Genomic DNA, 23,688 nt, shown 5'->3' with positions numbered 1-23,688 from the left:
GCTGTTATTGCTCCATTTTAAGCTTCTGCCCCCTTTGTCAAATATTAGACGCCCATAGAGACCTGGGCCTCTTTCCGGGCTTTCTATTCTGTTCCACTGGTCTAAGGGTCTGTTCTTGTACCAGTACCAGATTGTTTTGAGTATAGTGGCTTTGTAGTAGAGTTTGATGTCTGATATTGTGATCCCTCCTACTTTGTTTTTCTTTCTCAAAATTGCTGAGGCTATTTGGGGTCGTTTATGGTTCCATATAAATTTTTGAAATGTCTGTCCTATTTCTCTGAAATATGCCATTGGTATCTTAATAGGGATTGCGTTGAATCTATAAATTGCTTTGGGTAGTATGGACATTTTGGTGATATTAATTCTTCCAATCCATGAGCACGATATATGCTTCCATTTATTTGTGTCTTCCTTAGTTTCTTTTTTCAATGTTGTATAGTTTTCTGCATACAGGTCTTTTACATCTTTGGTTAAATTTATGCCTAGGTACTTTATTTTTCTTCTTGCTATATCGAATGGTATTTTTTTTCTGATTTCTTCTTCTTCTATTTCGTTGCTGGTGTACAAAAATGCCTCTGATTTCTGAATGTTGACTTTGTATCCTGCTGTTTTGCCAAATTCACTTATTAGGTTGAGGAGTTTTTGGGTAGAGTCTACAGGGTTCTCTATGTACACTATCATGTCATCTGCAAACAATGATAGCTTTACTTCCTCCTTTCCTATTTGGATGCCTTTTATCTCTTTCTCTTGTCTGACCACTGTGGCGAGGACTTCCAGTACGATGTTGAAAAGAAGCGGTGAGAGCGGACATCCTTTTCGTGTTCCCGATCTTAGTGGGAAAGCTTTCAGTTTTTGCCTGTTGAGTATGATATTGGCTGTAGGTTTTTCATATATGGCCTTTATTACGTTGAGGAATGCCCCATTTATTCCCATTTTGCTGAGTGTTTTGATCAAAATGGGTACTGTACCTTATCGAATGCTTTTTCTGCGTCTATCAAGATGATCATGTGGTTTTTGTCTTTTCTGTTATTTACGTGATGTATCACATTTACTGATTTGCGTATACTGAACCATCCTTGCATCCCTGGGATGAATCCCACTTGATCGTGGTGGATAATCTTTTGAATGTATTGCTGGATGCGGCTTGCCGATATCTTGTTGAGGATTTTAGCATCTATGTTCATCAGGGAAATTGGCCTGTAGTTTTCTTTCTTTGTAGGGTCTTTATCTGGTTTTGGGATCAGGGTGATGCTGGCCTCATGGAAAGAGTCTGGGAGTCTTCCCTCCTCTTGGCATGTTTGGAATAGTCTGAGAAGGACAGGGTTTAGCTCTTCCTTAAATGTTTGTAAAATTCTCCTGTGAAACCGTCCGGCCCTGGGCTTTAATGTGCCGGAAGGTTCTTGATTACTGCTTCAATTTCCCCAGCTGTTATCGGTCTGTTCAAGCTTTCTGCTTCTTCCTCCTTTAGTGTTGGAAGATTATACTTCTCTAGAAATGTGTCCATTTCATCAAGATTTTCAAATTTCTTGGCATATAATTGTTCATAGTAGTTTCTGATGATCCTTTGTATTTCTGTGGTATCAGTTGTTATTTCTCCTCTTTCATTTCTGATATTATTAATTTGGGTCCTCTCCCTTTTTTTCTTGATCAGTCTGCTTAAAGGCTTCTCAATTTTATTTATCTTTTCAAAGAACCAGCTTCTGGATTGGTTGATGCTTTGAATTGTTCTTTTTGTCTCTATGTCATTCAGTTCTGCCCTAATATTGACGATTTCCTTCCTTCTACTTGCTCTGGGATTTTTTTGTTGTTGTTTCTCCAGGTCTTGAAGTTGTAGTATTAGGTCTTTTATTTAAAATGTTTCTCTCTTTTTTAGGTAAGCCTGTATTGCTATGAACTTCCCTCTCAGGAGTGCTTTTGCTGTGTCCGATAGGTTTTGGACTGTTGTCTGTTAATTTTCATTTGTTTCCAGAAATTTTTTGATTTCTTGTCTTATCTCATTATTGACTCATTCATTGTTTAATAGTGTACTGTTCAGTCTCCATGAGTTTGCAAGTTTTTGAAGTTTCTCTTTGAGGTTGATTTCCAGTTTCAATCCCTTGTGGTCCGAGAGAAAGTTTGGTATTATTTCAGTTTTCCTGAATTTGCTGAGGCTTGCTTTGTGTCCTATCATGTGGTCTATCTTTGAAAAACTTCCATGAGCCTTTGAAAAGAATGTGTATTTTTCTTCTTTGGGATGTAAGGTTCTACATATGTCAGTTAAGTCTCTTTGATTCAGTGTGTCATTCAGCGCCACAATATCTTTATTAATGTTTTGTTTGGAAGATCTGTCCATTTTTGACAGTGGGGTGTTGAAATCCCCTACTATCAGTGTGTTGCTGTCTATATCTTTTTTGAAATCATCCAACAATTTCCATATAAACTTGGCGGCACCTATATTGGGAGCATATAAGTTTACAATGTTGATGTCTTCTTGATAGATTCTTCCTTTAAGTGTTGTAAAGTGTCCCTCTGGGTCTCTCTTTATGGCCTCTGTTTTGAAATCTACTTTGTCTGATACAAGTATGGCAAGCCCGGCCTTTTTTTTTTGCCCATGTGCTTGGAGTATTTTTTTCCATCCCTTTACTTTCAATCTGGGTAGGTGTCTTGCTCTGAGGTGGGTCTCTTGTAGGCAGCATATGTGTGGGTCATGTTTTCTTATCCAGTCAGCTACCCTGTGTCTTTTGATTGGGGCATTTAGTCCATTCACATTGAGAGAGATTACTGATAGAAACTTACTCATCTTTTCTCTTTGTACCTGTGTTCCTCTCTGTCTCATTCTTTTCCTTCATCTGCTTAAACCAGTCCCCTTAGCATATCTTGGAGTGCTGGTTTGGTAGAGATGTATTCTTTTAGCCTTCTCTTGTCTGGGAAACTCCGTATTTCCCCTTCTATTTTAATGGAGAGCCTAGCTGGGTAGAGCAGCCTTGGCTGTAGGCCCTTGCTTTTCATGGCTTGGAATATTTGTTGCCATTCCGTTCTGGCTTGTAGTGTTTCTGTTGAGAAGTCAGCTCCTAGTGATATCGGGTCCCCCTTGTATGTTACTTTCTCCTTCTCCCTTGCTGCCTTGAGGATTCTCTCTTTGTCTTTGACATTTGCCATTTTAATGATGATGTGTCTTGGAGTGGACCTCCTTGAGTCCCTCTTGAGTGGGGTCCTCTGTGCCTCCTGGATCCATGAGAGCCTTTCTCTCCTCAAATTGGAGAAATTTTCCATCATTACTTTTTCGAGGAGGTTCTCTATCCCTTGCTCCTCTTCTTCTCCTTCTGGTATCCTTATTATATGGATATTATTGCGTTTCAGGTTGTCCTGCATTTCCCTAAATGCCTCTTCATTCTTTTTGAGCCATTTTTCCATTTCTTGTTCTTTCTCAGAGCTTCTTTCTACCTCATCTTCCATCTCACTGATTCGACCCTCGGCTTCATCCAGCCTGCTTTGGATTCCTTCTACTGTGTTCTTCAATTCAGAAATGGTATTCTTCATATCCTCTTGTGTCTTCTTGATAGTTTCTATGTCCTTTTCCAGGCTGATATAGTTTGCTGTAATATCCTGATAGTTTCTCTGCAGTTTCTCATAGTTATCTTTAAGCTGGCTGAGCTCATTGAGCTTCCTTAGAACCATCGTTTTGAATTCAATATCTGATAGTTACCTTGCCTGTATTTCATTTAGCTCTCTCTGTGGGGAGTCCCCTTTTCCTCTCATTTGGGGGGAACTTCTTTTTCTTCCCATTTTTGTGAGAGTCTGTTAGGTATTTTTGTCCTTTACTTTTCTTTCTGGAGCTGCCTCTGATGATGTCAGTTGTTGACCCTATAGGGCCTTGGGTTGTTTGTTTGAGCCTTCCAGGAGTCTACTGTCTGTGTCTGACTCCTGCTTGGGGCAGCTCTGTGTCCCTTTCGGTCAGCGCTAGGCCATTTTTTCGGATCTCTCTGCACTCTCACACCGGCTCCTTGAGCGCGCTCCTGGTGCAGCAGGATCCGCCGCGTGCCTGGGCTCGCATGTGCTTGCCCCAGCCCAGGGGGCTTATTCATGACCTCACGTACTCGTTTGGCCCCCCCTGGCCGGCGAGCTCCCCGGCAATGGTCAGTTTAGGGTTCTCTGTTGTGTGTTTTCCCCGCTTTTGGCTCTTTGGGTGCGTTGCTTGCCCTCGCCAAATGGGGACTACGGAAATGGGAGAAAATCAGCTCCAGGACTCTCCGGGTAATCCTGTCTCCGGTCTCTCATCCAGGGACTCTGGGCAGCTCTGTGACCCCTTTGGCCGGGGATCTACTAATTTTGTGGGCCGCTCTGCAATCGCGGGCAGGCGGGTCAACTTACGCCTGCCCTTGCCCCTCTGTGCACTCCCTCGCAGGCCATATCGGTGCCAATCTGTGGGTCGCCTTGCCGGCCGGTGGAAGCATTCCCCAACCTGTGCGGGTTACACACAGGCTCGCCAACCCTCGCCGGTCACTCGGCGCAAGTGTGCGTGCCTGCACTTGGCGTTTTTGGGGTGTCTATGTGTGCATTTCGGCTTTTGGCTCTTTGGGGCTGTGGCCTCTTCCCGCGCAATGGAGACAAGGGCAAGGAGAAGGAGATGGGATTCCCTGGTTTCTCCTCGCGTTCTTTCCCCAACGCCTCCTTTTCCAGTCTCTCCTCAGTGGCCTCTGCGCAGTTCTGTGACCCCTTCGGCCAAGGATCCACCACCTGTGCGGCCTGCGTTTCAATCGCAGGCAGTCTGGTTACTGCGCGCCCCTCTTCTGCCTCTTTGGGGTCGCGCCTTTCCAGCCCACAATGGAGACTACAGAACGGGGAGGGAGGCGGGACTCCCCGATTCCTCCTCCCGTTCTTTCCCCAACCCCTCCGTCTCCAGTGTCTCCTCAAAGCTCTCCCAGCCAGTCTGCACTCAGCCCCCAGCTCACATGCGCAAGCTGTATGCAGAGTGCACAAAAGGCAGGTTAATTGATTCCCTTATGCCTGAGCGAGATGGTAGCTGCAGAGTGGGAGGTGCGTTATCACCGGGGCTCCACCCGCCGCCGTGTCAGTTCTCTTCACAAAGTTTTCCTCACCATTCTTTTCCCCGGCACCAGCCCACCCTGCTGCCGCCTCTGCCCAAAGATCAAGGAGGGTGGCCGCCACTGCAGTTTTTGCATTTGCCCTTTAAATGTCTCTTTGCATCCCCAGCCACCTGTCTCTGGCAGAGAGCGCCCCTAAGCTTTTCAGGGTTGCATTTTGTCTGTATTTTCTTGGTTTTAGCTGCTGTAGTTTAGGGGTCCCTGTTTATGATTCAGACCCCGTTCTTCTTGGGGGAAGCTAACTGGCCGTTTCAATGTCCCTCTGGTGCTAGTGCCCGTGGGCACCCAGCCCACCCTGTCGAGCCTCCACCGTACTTCTTACCCATTGGAATGTGTGAGAGTTGAATCCACTGTCCGCGGCTCCAAGGCTCCTCTCCCACTACCATTCCATTGCTTTTCAGGTGATTACTCCACTATTTAGTCACAATTGCAGTTTGGTCTTGGGAGGACGTCAGAGTGACTCCCATTCACTCTTCCCCTATCTTCTCTCTTCTTTTTTTTTTAATGCGGATTTTATTTATTTATTTTTCAATGTCAAAATCCATTATAAAATATTTAAAAATTTAAGTCCATTATAAAGTCTCAGCAATTAAAACAACATGACACCAGCAGAGAAATAATCAAGTAGATCCATGAAATAAAATGAGCATTCTAGAAACAAATGTATATATTCGTCTAACAATGGCATATATGATTAAATTGATATTTCAAATCAATGGGGAAAATAAAGCTTATTCAACAGATAAGGTGCATGGACCATTGTTACTTGAAATAAAACAAATATAGAGCCCTATTTCACACATTATACAAAAAATATTCAGGTAAGTTAAAAATCAATATGTAAAATCTAAGTAGTTTTATTAGGAGAAAATGTAAAATAATATTTTTCTTACCCTGAATTAAAATTTTCAATCCTAGAAGCTATAAAGTAAAATACTGACAATAAGACTATGTTAAATATTTAAGACTATACAGTAGTATACATATAAAAAAAGTTAAAGGACAAATAATAGAATAGGAAAATATTTGCCACACATGTAAAAAAGGGTTAATAGTTTTTTGTTTGGTTTTTTTTTAAAGGGAAAAATTCTGCAAACATTTAATCAAAAAATGGATAAATAATACAAAAAGTCATTTAAAGACTTTTAAAAATAATAGGAATATGCAAGAAATATACAGAAACAGATTTAGTTTTAACAAATAATAAAGTAACAATTAAAATAACACATTGTCACAATCAGATTAATAAGTATTAAAAATATTGGTATTATCAAGTATTGGCAACTCTGAAAAGAACTGGATATTCATAGAAATTTTTCTTCATCTTCTTAAAGCATTCCCTTTAAGCATATCTTGCAGTGCTGATTTGATGAAGGTGTATTTTAGCCTTCTTTTGTCTGGGAATCTCCTTAGTTCGCCTTCCATTTTAACTGAGAGCCTTGCTGGGTAGAGCAGTCTTGGTTGCAGGCATTTGCTTTGCATTACTTGCAATATTCCTTGCCATTCCCTTCTGGCTTGCAGTGTTTCTATTGAGAAGGCATCTCCTAGCCGTATCGGGGCTCCGTTATATGTTACTACTTCTTTCTGCCTTGCTTCCTTTAGGATTCTCTGTTTGTCTTTGATATTTGCCATTTTAATTATGATGTGTCTTGGAGTGGGCCTTATTGGGTTCCCCTTGAATAGGACCCTGTGTGCTTTCTGGACTTGTGTGACTTTTTCTCTCTTCCAACTAGGGAAGTTTTCCATCATTTTTCAAACAGGTTTTCTATCCCTTCATCCTCTCCTTCTCCTTCTGGTATCCCTGTTATACAGATGACTACGTTTCAAGTTGTCCTGCATTTCCCTCAATGCCTCTTCATTCTTTTTGAGTCTTTTTTTCATTTTCTTTCTCTTTCTGGGAACTTTTTTCTACCTTGTCCTCCAGCTCGCTGATTTGATCCTCTGCTTCGTCTAGCCTGCTTTTGATTCATTCGACTGTGTTTTTCAATTGAGAAATTGTATTCTTCATGTCCTCTTGTCTCTTATTGATAGTTTCTATGTCCTTTTTCATGCTGATATAGTTTGCAGTAAGTACCTTGTCATTTCCCTTTAGTTTTTGGTAATTCTGAGCTCACTCAGCTCATTGAACTTCCTTAGAACCATTTTTTTGAAATCAGTATCTTATAGTTTATGTGCCTCTATTTCATTAGTTCTCTTCCTGGAGATTCCTCCTTTCACTTCGACTGGGGATTGTTTCTTTGTCTTGCCATTATTTATGAGAGTCTTCCTTTTCGATTCTCCTTCTTAAGTTGATCTGTTTTGATTTCCTGACCTTGTGGTGTGAACGTTCTATGGTAGGAGACCGCTGTTTTTTCTTTTTGGATCTGCCCCTGATGATGTCAGATGTTGACCCTGCCTGATCTTAGGCAGTCTGTTTAGAAACTTTCTGGAATTTACTGTCTGTGACTTTTTCCTTCAGCTGTTAATCTAATGATTCTGTACTCAGCAGGCTGGCTTAGACACCACATGGCTGAGCAGAGTCCCTCCTGCAGTCAGGGTTATTGGGTCCTCTCCTGCTGCTGGCACTCAGCGGGTGGTCTTCCTGAGCCTGATGGCTGCTGCCATATTGGTGAGGAGTCAGCACTGGGATCATGTCAGCTACTCTCTCAGTTCTCTTCCAAAAGCCTCCATCTCCAGTCACTCAAGTGTCTCTCACTGTGTGTCCCCTTTAGGCAGGGATCTACTATCTGTGGCTACCCTTGGCAATCTAATTTTTTTCAAGTGTTTTAATTCAAAGTACCTGAACTTATTAATAGTAATAAAATTTTGTTGCATTATTAATGGAACTTTACAAGTTGGTAAATATGTTTTTTTTTAAAGATTTTATTTATTTATTTTTAGAGATGGGGTAAGTGAGGGAGAGAGAAAGGGGGAGAAACATCAATGTGTGGTTGCTTCTGCCACCACCTCCTGCAGGGGGCCTGGCTTGCAACCCAGGCATGTGCCCTGACTGGGAAGCAAACCAATCACCCTTTAGTTCGCAGGCTGGCACTCAATCCATTGAGCCACACCAGCCAGGGTGGTAAATATGTTTATTTAATAAATATTTTAAAGAATTTAAAAGATACACAGATATAAAAAAGAAAAATTTCACTCCAATTCATTAATATATTGATTTTTAATATATTTATTTTCTTTACATATTTTTGCCCTAATTTGAATTATATTTTCATATTTTTCACTTAATACTGTTACCATAAAGATGTTGACATGTTATTAAATACTCTTTTAAGGTACAATTCTAATAATTGTACAGAAGTCTATAGTAGTTAGCCATCTATATTTTAACTATTGCTGATCATTAAAGTTGTTTACAGTTTTTTGATATTGTACTACATCTAAACACATTTATTCATATTTATTCTAATTTCTGATTACTTCTTCCGGGTAGATCCTAAGAAGGTCATAAGACAGCAGCATTTTTATGACAATTGATAGTATTGTTAAATTGATTTCCAGAAAATTTTTATCAGTATAAACTTTCATCATGAATTCTTTTAAAGTTGATAGTTGTTAAAAAAGTTCTGTTGTTATCTTTTTAAAATCTTGTATAAAATTGCATTTAACTTTCTCTTTTATGGCAGTCTTCTTATCCCATGCGTGTGAACAGATGCAAGGAAATCCTAAATAAAGCTATTCATATGAAAAAATCCTTAGAAAAGTTTGTTGGAGATGCAACTCGTCTAACAGATAAACTTCTTGAATTGTGCAATAAACCGGTATTATCATAAATCTTACTATTTTATAGGCCAGTGTTGGATAATTTTTTATAAAACTTCTCTAAGATTTTAGCAGGGTTCCTTTCATTTGATTAAATTAAAATTCTAATGAATATTGGTATACACAGATTTCAAAAGTCATCAAATTGTATACTTAGAATACGTGCCGTTTACCTTAATAAAGCTGTTTTTAAAATTTCTAACACATGTCCCTCTATCAAATATCCTCTAAATTTCTAAAAGTTCTTGATATAAATTCTCCTTGTAGTAAATTATTCATATTTATTAAAAAATAATTTTAAGTGGAGGATATGAAATAAGCTATATGTAAAATACTCAATTAAAGTTGTGCCTGTGATTGTTTTCTCTTATTCTTTAAACTTTCAAAACTTACATACATTAACCTGCATAGATAAGAGGAAAGAAGATTGGAGTTTTGGTTTTCATTCTTTCAGTACACATTTTATTACCTACCAGGAGACAAGCACTATGCTAAGGGAAACAGTGATGAATAATATATGTTCTCCTGTCTTGAAGTGCTCATGGTCTTATTGGAGACTAAGAAGATGGTTATTATCTAGCATGATAACTACTTTTTTCAGTAAATTTGTGAGTAGAATATGGACATGCTTATAGGAGTGACCCACTATTCTACCTAAGGAATTGGAGGGAGAAAAAAAATCCTAAAGAATGTACAGAAAGGCAAAGGTACGGTTAGGGCTAGTTATAAACACACACACACACACACAGAGAGAGAGAGAGAGAGAGAGATACTCTTTATAAGATTAATAGTTATATTTCTCTTTGCAAATACTCACTAATAACTGTCTATAGGTAGGAAAATAGAGACTATTCTTCAACAATAAACATTGTGAAAGTGTAATCTGTTTTGCTATCTGCAGTAATTCTATTTGATTTCTGAGGTACTTGACTGTCAAAAAAAACAGTGTTATGATAGTCAATACTTTAAAAGTTGGCCAATATTATGGCCAACATTTATTAAACACTGTCATTTTTACAAGTTTCCAGTTCTTTATCTGAAACTTTTGTGACCTACATTTAAGAATTCCAAATTTTTGAGATTTTTAAAGGGAACGCAGTGCATATGTTGTACTTTATATTGAGTATCATAATTAGATAACTATTTCTGTAGTGCAACATCTTAATCTTTGCACTGAGAAATTTAGATACTATTTTGTTGTAACATGAATGTACCAAAAAATGTTTAATTTACAGAGTTTGAATTTTGTAATATCTGATAATGGATTATACCCTTTACTATCTCCTTTAGTCATTTAACAATCTTATGACGTAGGTATTATTATTGATTAGGTAAAAGAGTACAGAGAGATTAAAATGAGATAATGTATAAAAAATATTTAGAAAACTACAGACTATGGAGCCATTATAATTAATATACTGTAGAACTGAAATTTTATTTTGGGTGAAACTAAGAGTTCTAAAATTCAAGGTAAACAGAAAAATTAAAATGTACTTTTTTCCCCCTAGGTTGATGGAAGTAGCTCCACATTAAGCATGAGCACTCATTTTAAAATGCTTAAAAAGCTGGTAGAAGAAGCAACGTTTAGTGAAATCCTCATTCCTTTGCAATCAGTCATGATACCTACTCTTCCATCGATTCCGGGTGCCCATGCTAATCACGATCCATTTCCTGGGCATTGGGCTTATATTGCAAGTTTTGATGATATGGTAAATTTCAGTTTTCTGTAACTGTAGCTATGTTTTTTAAAAAATTTAATTAAATTAAAATTTCAAATTAAGTTTAACAGTGTTTTTCTCAGAGATTAAATGAATTTCATGTGCAAAGAAAACGTAATTGGAAATACAGAAAAGTAAAATTCTCTTGTACTGATGAAACAAAATTAAGTGACAAAAATCCCATGTCTAACCTAGTATGTAGTTTGATTCTTCACATGCTCACATTTGTTTTAATATGACTATAATCTTAATTTTTTTTCACAATTTGATTTTTGCATACTCTTCTTTTGTCTTAAATATGGAGAACAGAAGGAAAAAATAACAGTTGGGTTTTTTTTTGTTTGTTTGCTTTTTTGTATTTCAGAAGGAAGTGAAATTCAGCTAGGAAGAACTTGATTCTTTTTTTGAAGTATGATCTGTGACTGTTTTAAAGAAATGGTAGTAGAGTGCTTCTTAATAAATACTTTTGAAAACTCTATTTATTCCAGTATTTCTGACTCCAAACATTGATTTAACCTCTTCAGAGCCAGTTATTAAACCATATAATGCAATCATTTTTAATTACTTAGAGTCATGCCTTATTTTTAACTTAATATTAAGCTTATTTACTCACCTCGTTTAAGTAGACTTGATTTTGAAGCAGTTTCTTTTTTTTTTTAAATCAAGTTACCTTCGATTGATAAAAATTTCTTACCATTAAAGACATATAAGAAGTGTCCTAGCCTCTGAAGAAAGGTCCTAGTAATACAAAAATCTTTTAAACATTGTGACTGCTTAAAGGGGTGTATAAGTTTGGATGTGTATGTACCTACATTGCTGATAAAAATCCTTTTACTTCATAGTAATTCCTAATGGGTGAAAATATGTCTATAGTCATGGGCAGCCATTCTTTTCATAAGTCATAGATAATTAAGATAAAAGAAATTGATAAAATAATAAATTTACTGCATAGTATAGATTCTTTTTATTGTTAGGTAACACTATTTACAATATATATAAATATTTAAATAAAAATTTGACCTTAATGTATATGTAACTTGTCATCTTTTAGGTGGAAATCCTTGCTTCTCTTCAGAAACCAAAGAAGATATCTTTAAAAGGATCAGATGGAAAGTTCTACATCATGATGTGTAAGCCAAAAGATGACCTGAGAAAGGATTGTAGACTAATGGAATTCAATTCCTTGATTAATAAGGTTTGGAGATAGCTTGCTTTTATTTTAGAGTTAACTATAATTACTGTCCCTGTGATAAGAGCTTTTCAGTATGCAAATAGATCACTCTCAGAAAGAGGGAATGAAGTGTACTGCCTTTCATTAGACTTTTAGTTAGTTTTTAAAATTGAGATAAAATACATACAAAATTAACCATCTTAACCATTTTTAAGTGTTTAATTTAGTGGCATTAAGTAGATTCACATTGTTGTGCAACCATCACTACCATCTCTCTCCAGAACTTGTTTTTAAATTTTTTTTATTATATTTTTTACATTACCATTTATTTCCTTACACCCTCTCCTCCCTACAGTCTTCACACTGTTGTCCATGTCCATGAGTCCTTTCTCTTTTTTGCTTGATCCCTCCACCCTCTAACCTCCCCTCCTTCACAATAGCTAACATCCTGCTCTCTGGATCTGTCTGTATTTTGCTTGTTAGTTTAATTTGTTCATTAGATTCCACACCTAAGTGAAATTATATAGTATTTTCCAGAGCTCTTTTTTATCTTACCAAACTGGAACTCTGTATCCACTAAACAATAACTCCTTATATCCCTCATTCCCAGGCCCTGTTAACCACCATTCTAAGTTTTGTCTCTATGAATTTTACTATTCTAGATACCTCCTAATAGTGGAATCATACTATTATGCTTTTTTACTGACTTATTTCACTTAGCATTATGGCTTCAATATACATCCATGTTACAGTGTGTCAGAATTTCTCTTTTTTATAATGTGGAATAATATACCATTGCATGTATATGTACCACATTTTGTTTATCTTTTCACTCATCAGTGTACACTTGGATTGCGTCTACCTTTTGGCTGTGGTTAACAATGCTGCTATGAACATAAGTTTGCAAATGTCTGTTTGAGTACCTGCTTTCAGTCTTTTGTGTATGTACTCAGAAGTAGAATTGCTGGTTTCACTTAATTGTTTTTAACTGCTAACACAATTTTATTAATTGCAATACATATAATTTCCAATATATACCAAACCACTTCAGAAAGACATGGGATGGGAAGTATTTTGCTTGAGTTTCCAGCTCTCTTTTAAAGTAGCTTTTGCTGTCTTGGGGAATACAGCACAAAAAAAGCCTCCTTTCCTTTTTTTTTTTTTTAAATCTCCACTTATCTCTTCAAAATTCCCTTCGTGACAGTGTGTGTTTTTGGTGGCTCTACCTGCTGAGGTCTGCTTTTTCCAAATGGTGATAGAATTTAATTCTCAGTTTCAACTCCTTCAACCTTTGCTGGCTCCGCTGAATTTTTTTCATCCTCTAAGTTCTTTTTCTTCTTTGTTTTCGTTCTTTGTTAAACTGAGCGATCTATTCAGTTTTCTCTGTGATGTATGTTAGCTATGAATTACTTCTCCTGGCTAAGACCTTCACATATTCTGTATTAATTGTGCTTCTTTTCAAATGTCTGTTGATAAGAGAATTGATGCTGCTCCTCAGCCCCCCTCTCCTCCTCCTCCTCATCCATCACAACAGCCAATCCAGGCAGGTACACCAGTGTGTAAAGAGCACTGGTTTCACTAAATTTTTTTAAAATAAGATACTTCTATTATTATATTGAGAAAAATGTATAAAGTATACTAAGTAGGGGAAATTTTTCTATTTAGTGTTTCAATAATCTATAATATACTTGTTATATCAGATTTATGTATGTTTCAGTGCTGTATAGAAAATGTTAGTTTCTGTTTTTATCAACACACTTTTAAAGGTGATCACTAGTATTTTTGGGGGTTTTATTGGTAAGTACTTGATTTCTGTTTCAGAAATGATAATGAGAAATCTCATTAAAGGGTTATTAAAAATATATGATCTTAGGTATTTTGAATTATTTTACAGCCAAATATTATAAACACACAGATACTCTTTTTCTATTGGTAAAAATAGACCATACTGTTGAAGGATTTGAAGGATGAAACCTTATTGTTTTTATCAAAGCTTTTTGTCCCTATTTTCCATCTTCTTCCCACATTTCACTGGTACCCCTTTTATTAGCTGGAAAAGTTAGGGACTTTTAACATAGAAAAGATATAGCAGCAGATTAGTTCATTTTTTATAAAAGACAGTTATGGTTTGTGCTTAGTTTATTCAAAAGTAAGTTAAAAATGCCCTGGCTGGGTGGCCCCGTTTGTTGGAGCACTGTCCCATAACCAAAAGTACGTGAGTTTGATTCCCAGTCCTTGCACATACAGGTTGTAGGTTCATTCCCTCACACGATGTGTACAAGAGGCAGCTGATCAATATTTCTCACATTATGTTTCTCTCTCTCTCTTTCTTTCCCTTCCTTTCCCTCTAAAATCAATGAAAACATATCCTCAGGTGAGGATTTTTTTTAAAATATGTAATGTTGATTATGCTATTACAGTTGTACCAATTTTTCCCCCTTTGCTCTCTGCACCTCGTACCCACCATTCCCTAGAGCAAGCCCTTTCCCTTGGTTCATAATCATATGCCATGCATATAAGTTCTTTGGTTACTCCATTTCCTATTCTTTTCTTAACATCCCCTTGTCTGTTCTGTACCTATCAATTTGTACTTCTTAATCCCTGCACCTTTTCATAGTTATGATCTTATTTTTTTAAAGTCCTTTTAACATTTCATATAAAATTCCTTGGTGATGATGAACTCCTTTAGCTTTACCTTGTCCGGGAAGCATTTTGTCTGCCCTTCTATTTTAAATGGTAGCTTTGTTGGATAGAGTAATCTTGGATGTAGGTTCTTACTTTTCATGACTTCAAATACTTCTTGCCTGCAAATTTTCTTTTGAGAAATCAGCTGACAGTCTTATGGGAACTCCTTTGTAGGTAACTGTTTTTCTCTTGCTGCTTTTAAGATTCTCTCTTTATTTTTAACCGTTAACATTTTAGTTATGATGTATCTTGGTGGGAACTTTTTTGTTTTCATCTTGTTTGGGACTCTGTCTTTCCTGGACTTGTATGTCTATTTCCTTCACTAAATTAGAGAAGTTTTCTTTCATTATTTTTTTCAAATAAGTTTTTAATTTCTTCCTCTTTTTTTCCTCCATCCAGCACCCCTGTGATTCAGATGTTGGTATGTTTGAAATTGTCCCAGAGGCTCCTTACCTTATTCTTTTTTTTTTTCCTTTTCTTTTTTGAATCTGGTGTGGGGCTAGGGTTCCTTGCTCCCAAGGTATCCCTCAAGATTTTTATCCATCACGCGTGGTTGTGGGACCACTGGTTCCATGTCTCCATGTCTCCGCCCCTTCTACTTGTCTGGATGAATGTGATTTCTTTAATTCCTTAGTTGTGGTTGTTGTACTTCCATATAGCTCAATTTTCTGATGATTCTGGATGATAGTTGTTTAGAACTTAGTTGAAATTTTTTTTGTGGTTGTGCAAGGAGGTGAGCTATGTTTACCTATGTCTCCATCTTGACCAGAAATCAGGTGAGGATTTTTAAGAAAAGCATTTGTAAAAGTAATTTAAATATTGATACTGTATTAAAAACCCATTTCAAAGGCAATATGAAGGGAATGAATTTGTTTTTATTTAAAATGTTTTTTGGTGAACTGATAACATTAATTTCAATAACATTTCAATTAATTTCAATAACATTTCATTAATTTCAATAACAATATTTCAATTAATTTATTAATTTCATGACTATTAGTATGTTCATCCTTGAAGCTCTCTGAGTGATTTTCTGGTTGAGCATATCAAGTGGCCTAGCTTTAATTTATATATTGATCTTAATCAGCTTTATTACTGATTACATTATTTCATTCCTGTTCCCCTACATTAACATGGTCAAATAAAGTAGCCTGATTGTGAAAAACTAGAGTTTCACTATTGGTCTAGGAGGCACATACTGATCTTTACATGTGAACCTAATGTCATACTGTTTTATTGACATTTGTGTAGCCTACTTATTCCTAATGTTTAAAATATGTTTTTGGTCATGATTGGGATATAGAATTTGACAGGTTGCAATTATAGGTATGTATGCTTAGGTTATTTTATACCATTCCAGAATTAAACAAAATAAGCTTTACCCTTACCTAATATATTTAAAGATTAATCAGATGAGATGTGAAAAGCTTTTATACTAGAACAGAATTTTTCAAATGAAACTGTAATATTAAACTAAAAGAATAAGAAATATATTTTGAGACTATCATAAAACTCATACTCTTTTATTTATACATTTTTGAAATAATTAAACAGCAGTCTCTGTGCCTGAGTACTTAGTGTTTCAATAATATTTTGGAAGCAATAAAAATAAAGGAGTGTATTGTCATTTAACATAATGTTTTTGTTAAATAACAATTTAACAAATTGTTGACATATAGTTATGTCAAAATGACATTTAACATAACTATAATGTTTTTGAACACAATATTCTTGTCATATTTGGTTAATAATTGAAAAGAAGGACTTACCCAGGTGATGTTTAATGAATTGGAAAGAGATTAGGGATACTGTTCAAGTAATTTCCTGGCTCATCAACACTAATGGTAAACTTTCATTGACCTTCTATTACTATGAAATGAATAATCTTTAGATATATTTTACATAACATTAAGAAATTTTTAAGTTTAAGTTTATGTGTTTTTTTCTTAATAGTGCTTAAGAAAAGATGCAGAATCTCGTAGAAGAGAACTTCATATCCGGACATATGCAGTTATTCCATTGAATGATGAATGTGGGATTATTGAATGGGTTAACAACACTGCTGGCTTGAGACCTATTCTCACCAAACTATATAAAGAAAAGGGTACCAAAATTAATTTTTACAATATAAATAAATAATATGCATATAATAGCTGCTAACATAGATGAGGTCTGTCCAGAAAGTATCCAGCCATGCACTATGAAAAATAGTGACATTTATTGAAGAAGATACAAGAAACATTGTCCATAGGACAATGCCACCTCAGTCCCCTTCAAAGTAGGCACCTTGGGACCTCACACAGTTCTCCCAATTGCCATCAGCTGCCCCATTGTGTTTCCCTGAATCTTATCAACAGTCTGAAATCTCTTCCCTTTCAAAGGTGACTTTAATTTTGGGAAAAGCCAGAAGTCACAGGGCTCCATATCTGGGCTGTAGAAGGGCTAAGTCACCTGGGTGATTTGATGTTTCACCAAAACACTCTGCATGAGATGTGATGCATGAGAGGGCACATTGTTGTGATGAAGCTGCCAGTCACTCTTTGCCCATAACTGTGGCCTTCTGAATCATCCAGATAGTTTCCATGGAGGAATGTTCAAGCTTAATGAAAAATTTGATGTAGATTCGTTGTTCTGCTTGCTTGGTTATTTTGAATGTGATGGTCACATAGTACACAGCACACTCAAAGGCCTCTACCACTCCCACTAAACAGTACAGTGAAGTCATTGTTTACACATGTTCATTTCAGGCCAGTCTCCAGGGCTGCCAGGTTACATCAATGCTGTGCAAACTGTCCTCATTATATTAACAATGGTTGGACTTTTTCTGGATGGACCTCATATAATATGGATGTAATTGTTATTAATATATGCCATTGTATATTTTTTTGGTATAAACCCTGATGAAATTTCTGTTCAAATGAGATTCTATATACAGAAGTACTTGAGTGTCCTTCCTCATTCCCTCTTTCATTCATTGTGTTTTAATTCCTTCTTTACCTTCATCCCAAAAGGATTGAGGTAGCTTGCAAAAATGTATATGAAAATGTTTTTCACAGAGTTAGTGGTTAGCAATTCTAGAACTACTTTATGTGTGTACTAGACTTTAGGAAACAGGTAAATAGGTTGTGGCTAATGAGAGCCAGCTTTTCACTGTCAGAATAAGAAAAGGAAAAAGAAGGTTAGAATGAAACTGAAAGTATTAGATTAGAAGTGGAACCTCCCACAGACCAAACCTGAGATAATATGAGCGCCAAAATAGATAATGATAGTGTTAGATTACAAATTGACACCATTGTAAACAAATACTTGAATAAATAAGGAAGTATGAACAGTTCTTCCCTACAGTAGAATTGCAATGAATAAATACAGAAGAGATGGAAATAGATAACCACCAATTAGTAAATGCCATCGTATATAATTATTATAGGCAAGTGAATTTCAATGGATCCTGAAATTAATAGGGATAGTATGACAGGAAACAGGTTATTTACAGAGTCTCAAAATATATCCCCTCAAGATAGCTTATTAATTACAAAGAGAAAAAATAGTAACTTTACAGTACAAAAATAATTGCTCACACTTTAAAAATGTCAACATAATGAAAGACAAAGACAGAAATTTCCCAGATTTGAGAACATTATGGAGTCGAATGCAATATGGTATCCTGGATTGGATTCTGACCCAGAAAAGGGCAGTAGTAGGACAGCTGGTGAAATTTGAATAAGATCTGAAGGTTAATTAAACAGTATTATACCAAATTAATTTTCTGGTTTAGGTAATTGTACTATTACGAGAAAGATAATAAAAAATCTGGGTGATGAATACGTGGGAACTCTTTGTATCTTTTATGCAAATTTTATAATTCTAAAATTATTTCTAAATAGTTTTTAAATGCATGTGATGCAATACATTAAAATATATATTAATTTTTTAGAGTGAAGTAGAAAGCAAGTGTATCAGTTTTCTAGGGGTGCTATAACAAAGTACTACAAACTGGGTATAAACATTGGAAATTTATTCTCTCACAACTTTTGAGGCTAGTAGTTCAAAATCACAGTGTCAGTAGGACCATGTTATCTCTGAAGGCCCTAGGCAGGGGATCTGTTCCAAACCTTTTTCTTCTGGTGTTGCCAGCAACTTTTGATGTTTCTTGGCTTATAGATGCTTCAATCAGTCCATTCTATGTCTCAGTCGTCATAGCATTCTTCCTAAGTCTATATCTGTTTTCTCTTCTTCTGAAGACATCAATCATACTATATTAAGGGCCCACCCTAATGGCTATCTTAACTGGATTATATGGACAAACACCTTATTTTAAATAAGGTCACAAGGGTTAAGACTTCAAAATATTTTTTGTGGAATGTGATTCAACCCATAACATAAAGTAAAACTGATAAATTATTATGGGTATTGTGTTAAGTATGATATGTACATTATTTTATATTTATGATTGTTAACAAGCCTAATTATTTCTTCTTTATGAACAGTGCCAGAGAGGTTGAGTAATTTATACAGGTTCACATAGCTAATATGTTGCAGAACTTCAGTTCAGACATATTTGAATCTGGTTTCAAGGAACTTCCTGTTGACTATTTTATTTAGAAAGATGAAATATTGTATAAGTTTTAGTTACTGTTACTGGATTTTAAAATATATATGTATTTTTTTTCTACCTTATCATGAACACATGAACTATGCAACATTTGACTCTAAGAACCTCAAATCGCAAATATGTCCATAAAACTCTTAGCTGTGCCTTAGGTATAAAAAGCACCAAACCAAGGTAGGCCTAAAAGGCATTTGATAGATTTCACTCAAACTAGTCATCTAATGTGGCTCACAAATATATCAAGGAAAAGTTCTTCTGCTTCCCCAGATGATGTGCATTGTGCAAGATTAATTTAAGAACCAGGTATATTGTAAATCTTATAGACTAGCCTTCACAGAGAGTAAATTATTTCAGAGCACCATAGTAAGTTTCATAGTAATGATCCAGTATGGACCTACACTATGTACTGATTAACAGAGAGATCACTGTAATTTTGGTGGGGGCTGCAGCATTCCTATTTGACTTATTCTGAGTGCTATCTTCAGGTGTTACTTGATTCCAAACATTGGATTTAGTTGACATTAGTTATAATCAATAAGAAGACAAATTTACATATGCATAATTGAAAATTTCCCATTCTTGCTTTTGAACAACAACTTGAATAAAGGTAGATGTTTCCTGTCCTATTTTAACAACAGTGGTAACAACAAATGCCCGTTTCTTCATTTGGCTTGTGTGATTAATGGAAATCACTCTGCCTTTCAGGAGTTTATATGACAGGTAAGGAGCTTCGCCAGTGTATGCTACCAAAGACAGCAGCTTTGTCTGAAAAACTCAAAGTATTCCAAGAATTTCTCCTGCCCAGGCATCCTCCTGTTTTTCATGAGTGGTTTCTGAGAACATTCCCTGATCCAACGTCATGGTAAGTGACCAAGATTATAATACATTATTATGGTTGGAATTTAAAAAGTATCTTAAATGTGTTGCCTGATATGCATAAGGATATTTGATAGGCATTGAATTTTTTTTAGGTACAGTAGCAGATCAGCATATTGCCGCTCCACCGCAGTTATGTCAATGGTTGGTTATATCCTGGGCCTTGGAGATCGTCATGGTGAAAACATTCTCTTTGATTCTTTGACTGGAGAATGTGTACATGTGGATTTCAACTGTCTCTTCAATAAGGTATGTGATGTGACTTACTCTAGTTAATTGTATGTTTTCTCCTAATTTTCGTCCTTCAGCAACTGTTCTTCCTGGACATACCCATTAATAGCAGTTGAAGTCACAGTTGAGTCACATATTCCATTTGCCCTCAATGAAGAACTTAGGATGGAGAGAACTCAAAAGAGTAATATAATAAAACTAGCACTGAACTGAAGTCCAAAAACAGGTTCAAGTTCTGATTCAGTTCTTAATTATATTAACATGGACAAAGCTATTGATTTTACTGAGACTTATTTTTAGAGAAATAGGATAATGTGATGGTTTCCAAACCTGTCAGCATATCAGAATCATCTTAAAAGTTTTCATAAAAATGCATATACCTAGGAAACATCCCAGGAGATTCAGATTCTGTAGGTCCAGAATGGGGTCTGGGAATAAATTAAGGTAGTTGGAGTCTCCCTAAGACCTCCTCCAATTTTCCTATGTTGCGATCCTGGAAAGCAGACTGGCAGGTAAAACCACTTTTTTCTTCATCATCATTCTCTCTGAGTTGCCTTCAGTTATCACTAGAAACCAAGAAAGGTCACAGAGTAAACAGAACAAATCAGAGATACACCACTGTCAGAGGTAAAATTATGCGAAAGAGGAATTTGGGAAAGCTGAGTGAAGGGATGAGAAGGTCTTAGCAAAGGCAGGTTGGAAAATGCCAAAAAAGAAAAAGAACTGGATGGACTTCATTATATTTCATGTTACGTTTCTTGTCTAAGGGATATGAGCACCTATACTTGGCTATATCATTTCCTTTGCTGTTTTGAAGTGAAAGTCTCAAAGAAAAGAAAATATGACAATATTTGTATGTACTTTGTATTAATCAAGGAAGGACATAAAGGAAGCTAATATGAGTAAATATTGAATGCATTCAAATTTCTCCATAATGCTGTTTACCATAGTAATTCAATAAAAAGTGAGTCCATCCATCCTGTAGACCTTATCCAAGTAAAGGTAGAGTAATTTAGATCCTGTATGATATAGGCTTCAAAAATAGTTACAAATATATATTTGTAACTATTTTTGAAGCCTATATCATTGAAGCCTATATATTTGTATGTGTGTATATATATATATATGTGTGTGTGTGTGTGTGTGTGTATATATCCCATATGTGTGTGTGTGTGTACTTTGACGTTATGTGTGCTCTTTGCTAAATGAGCCTAAACATGAAGTTTAAAATTTTTTGCATAAAGATTTAAAAATTCTAACATTATAGTTTTTTAATGAAATTCATTGTTTTAAGGGAGAAACCTTTGAAGTTCCAGAAATTGTTCCATTTCGCCTGACTCATAATATGGTTAATGGAATGGGTCCTATGGGAACAGAAGGTCTTTTTCGAAGAGCTTGTGAAGTTACAATGAGGCTGATGCGAGATCAGAGGGAGCCTTTAATGAGGTAATCATTTAAATCTTGAAAACAATTTAGAGTGACTTTGAATGCAGTTATTGGTTCCTAAGTATGTTTTCTTTTTATAGAAGCCACTTTGCATTGGTTGAAGCAGATTTTTCTAAATAATAGCTTTATATAATTTATGTACGATATAATTTATTTATTTATTTAATATGTGATTCTTTTTAAAAAAGATTTTATTTATTTATTTTTAGAGAGAAGGGAATGGAGGTAGAAACAGGGAGCAAAACATCAATGTGTGATTGCCTCTCATGCGCCCCCTACTGGGGACCTGGCCTGCAACCCAGGCATGTGCCCTGACTGGGAGTCGAACTGGCAACCCTTTGGTTTACAAGCCCGTGCTCAATCTACTGAGCCACACCAGCCAGGGCCCATAAAATTTATATATCATAAAATTGACTCTTTTAAAATATACATACAGTGGTTTTTAGTTTAGTCACAGGATTGTGTACCATCACTGCTATCTATTTATAAAACATTTCATTACCCCTAAAAGAAGTTAGCAGTCATTCCCCATCCTTACTCCCCTACCATTCCCTAGCAACCACTAATCTACTTTCTGTGTCTAGGGATTTACCTGTACTGGACATTTCATATATAAATGGGATCATACAACATGTAGCCTTTTGTGTCTGTTTTCTTTCAGTTAGCATAATGTTTTTAAGGTTTATCCATGCTGTAGCATGTATCAATACTTCATTTTTTTAATTGCCAAATAATATTTCATTGTATGGATACCACATTTTGTTTATCCATTCATCAGTTAATCAACATTTGGTTTATCCACCTTTTGGCTATTGGGAATAGTGTGTCTTTGAACTTACGTATATTAGTTTTATGTGGATATATGTTTTGAGTTCTTTGGATATACCTTGGAGTAGAATTACTGGGTCCTATGTAAGCTCTTAAGTTTAACATTTTGAGGGATTTTCAAACTGTTTTCCAAAGCAGCTGTAATATGTTACAGTCCCACTAGCACTGTCTAAGAGCTCTAGCCTCTCTACATCCTTACCTACACTTGATTGTATGTCTTTTTAATTTTATCTATCCTTGTGGGTGTGAAATGGTATCGCATTGTGAGCTGCTGCTTGTTCTTCTTTTTATTTTTTACAGTTACTAGATATTTAAGGATATTAAGAAATCATTGACTTTTTGTCAGTTTAAAAAGTTTTGTGTTTTAAGGGCCTTTATCTTGGACAGATGCATCCTTAAATATTTACAGAAGGAAAAAGAGGACGCCTGAGATTTGCTTAAAAAAAAAATACACAGGAGGGGGCAGGATGGGTTGTGGGTAATTGGTGGCCAGAAATGGGTGGGTATACAGTCGGGGCAGGGGGGTTCACTGTACTATTCTGTGGACTGTTGCCATATGTTCGAAATTCTTCCTAATCCAAGAGTGTAAAAAGGGACCTGGCAAGTGTGACTTCCCACTCCCTCTTCCACTCCAATCCCAGACTTCTCCCCAACCTCCCATGATATCAGTGGCAGGAGAGGTCTGAGGCAAGGGAAATGCTTTAAGGGAGACAGGTAGGTGGGTTGGGCACAGGTCTGAGAGCTCATATGCTTGATTAAGCCATGCTAGGGCTTGCATTTGATGTTACTTGGCTGGTACTTGTTTCTGTGCACCTTGCCTGGGCATGGCAGGAGTCCCTAGGTGTCGGGGGAGTCCAAACCAGGCCTGGGGCTGGAGCCATCTGACACCAAGTATTGCCATCTACTGACAGGACACAACAGATAAGTCAGGGATTTGCCCAAGAGAACCATGTCTAGCTTCTATCCACACCTCATTGTGTATTTAATTTGCATTTCCCTAATGACCAGTGATGATGAACATTTTTCATGTGTCGGTTAGTTGTATATCTTCTTTGGACAAATGTCTATTCAAATCCCATTTTAAATTGGATTATTTGTCTTTTTATTGGTGAGTTGTAAGAGTTCTTTACCTAGGCAGATACTAGATTCTTATAAGATATGATCTGCAAGTATTTTCTCTAGTATATGGGTTGTCTTTTCCTTTTTTGATGATGTCCTTTTAAGCATGAAAGTTTTTATTTTTGATAAATTCCAATTTTAGTTTTTTGTTATTTGTACTTT

The 23,688-nt window shown here is 36.2% G+C and overlaps 1 protein-coding gene across 1 annotated transcript in view; it reads left to right on the top strand.

The window, feature by feature from the left end:
• ATR (ATR serine/threonine kinase) overlaps positions 1-23,688 on the top strand; it is a 146,750-nt gene that overhangs the window by 118,911 nt on the left and 4,151 nt on the right. The window contains exons 39-45 of the mRNA XM_054575092.1: positions 8,708-8,842; positions 10,352-10,552; positions 11,613-11,756; positions 16,371-16,521; positions 19,732-19,888; positions 19,998-20,151; positions 21,428-21,579. Coding sequence (XP_054431067.1) covers positions 8,708-8,842; positions 10,352-10,552; positions 11,613-11,756; positions 16,371-16,521; positions 19,732-19,888; positions 19,998-20,151; positions 21,428-21,579 — 1,094 coding nt within the window. The remainder of the gene's footprint in view (positions 1-8,707; positions 8,843-10,351; positions 10,553-11,612; positions 11,757-16,370; positions 16,522-19,731; positions 19,889-19,997; positions 20,152-21,427; positions 21,580-23,688) is intronic.

The sequence above is a fragment of the Pteronotus mesoamericanus genome, unplaced genomic scaffold (assembly GCF_021234165.1).
Source record: "Pteronotus mesoamericanus isolate MK-2021 breed Mesoamerican mustached bat unplaced genomic scaffold, CSHL_Meso_final contig_27, whole genome shotgun sequence".
Lineage (NCBI taxonomy): Eukaryota > Metazoa > Chordata > Mammalia > Chiroptera > Mormoopidae > Pteronotus > Pteronotus mesoamericanus.
The sequence above is the reverse complement of the archived record's forward strand: the minus strand, read 5'-3'. Positions and strand labels throughout refer to the sequence as shown.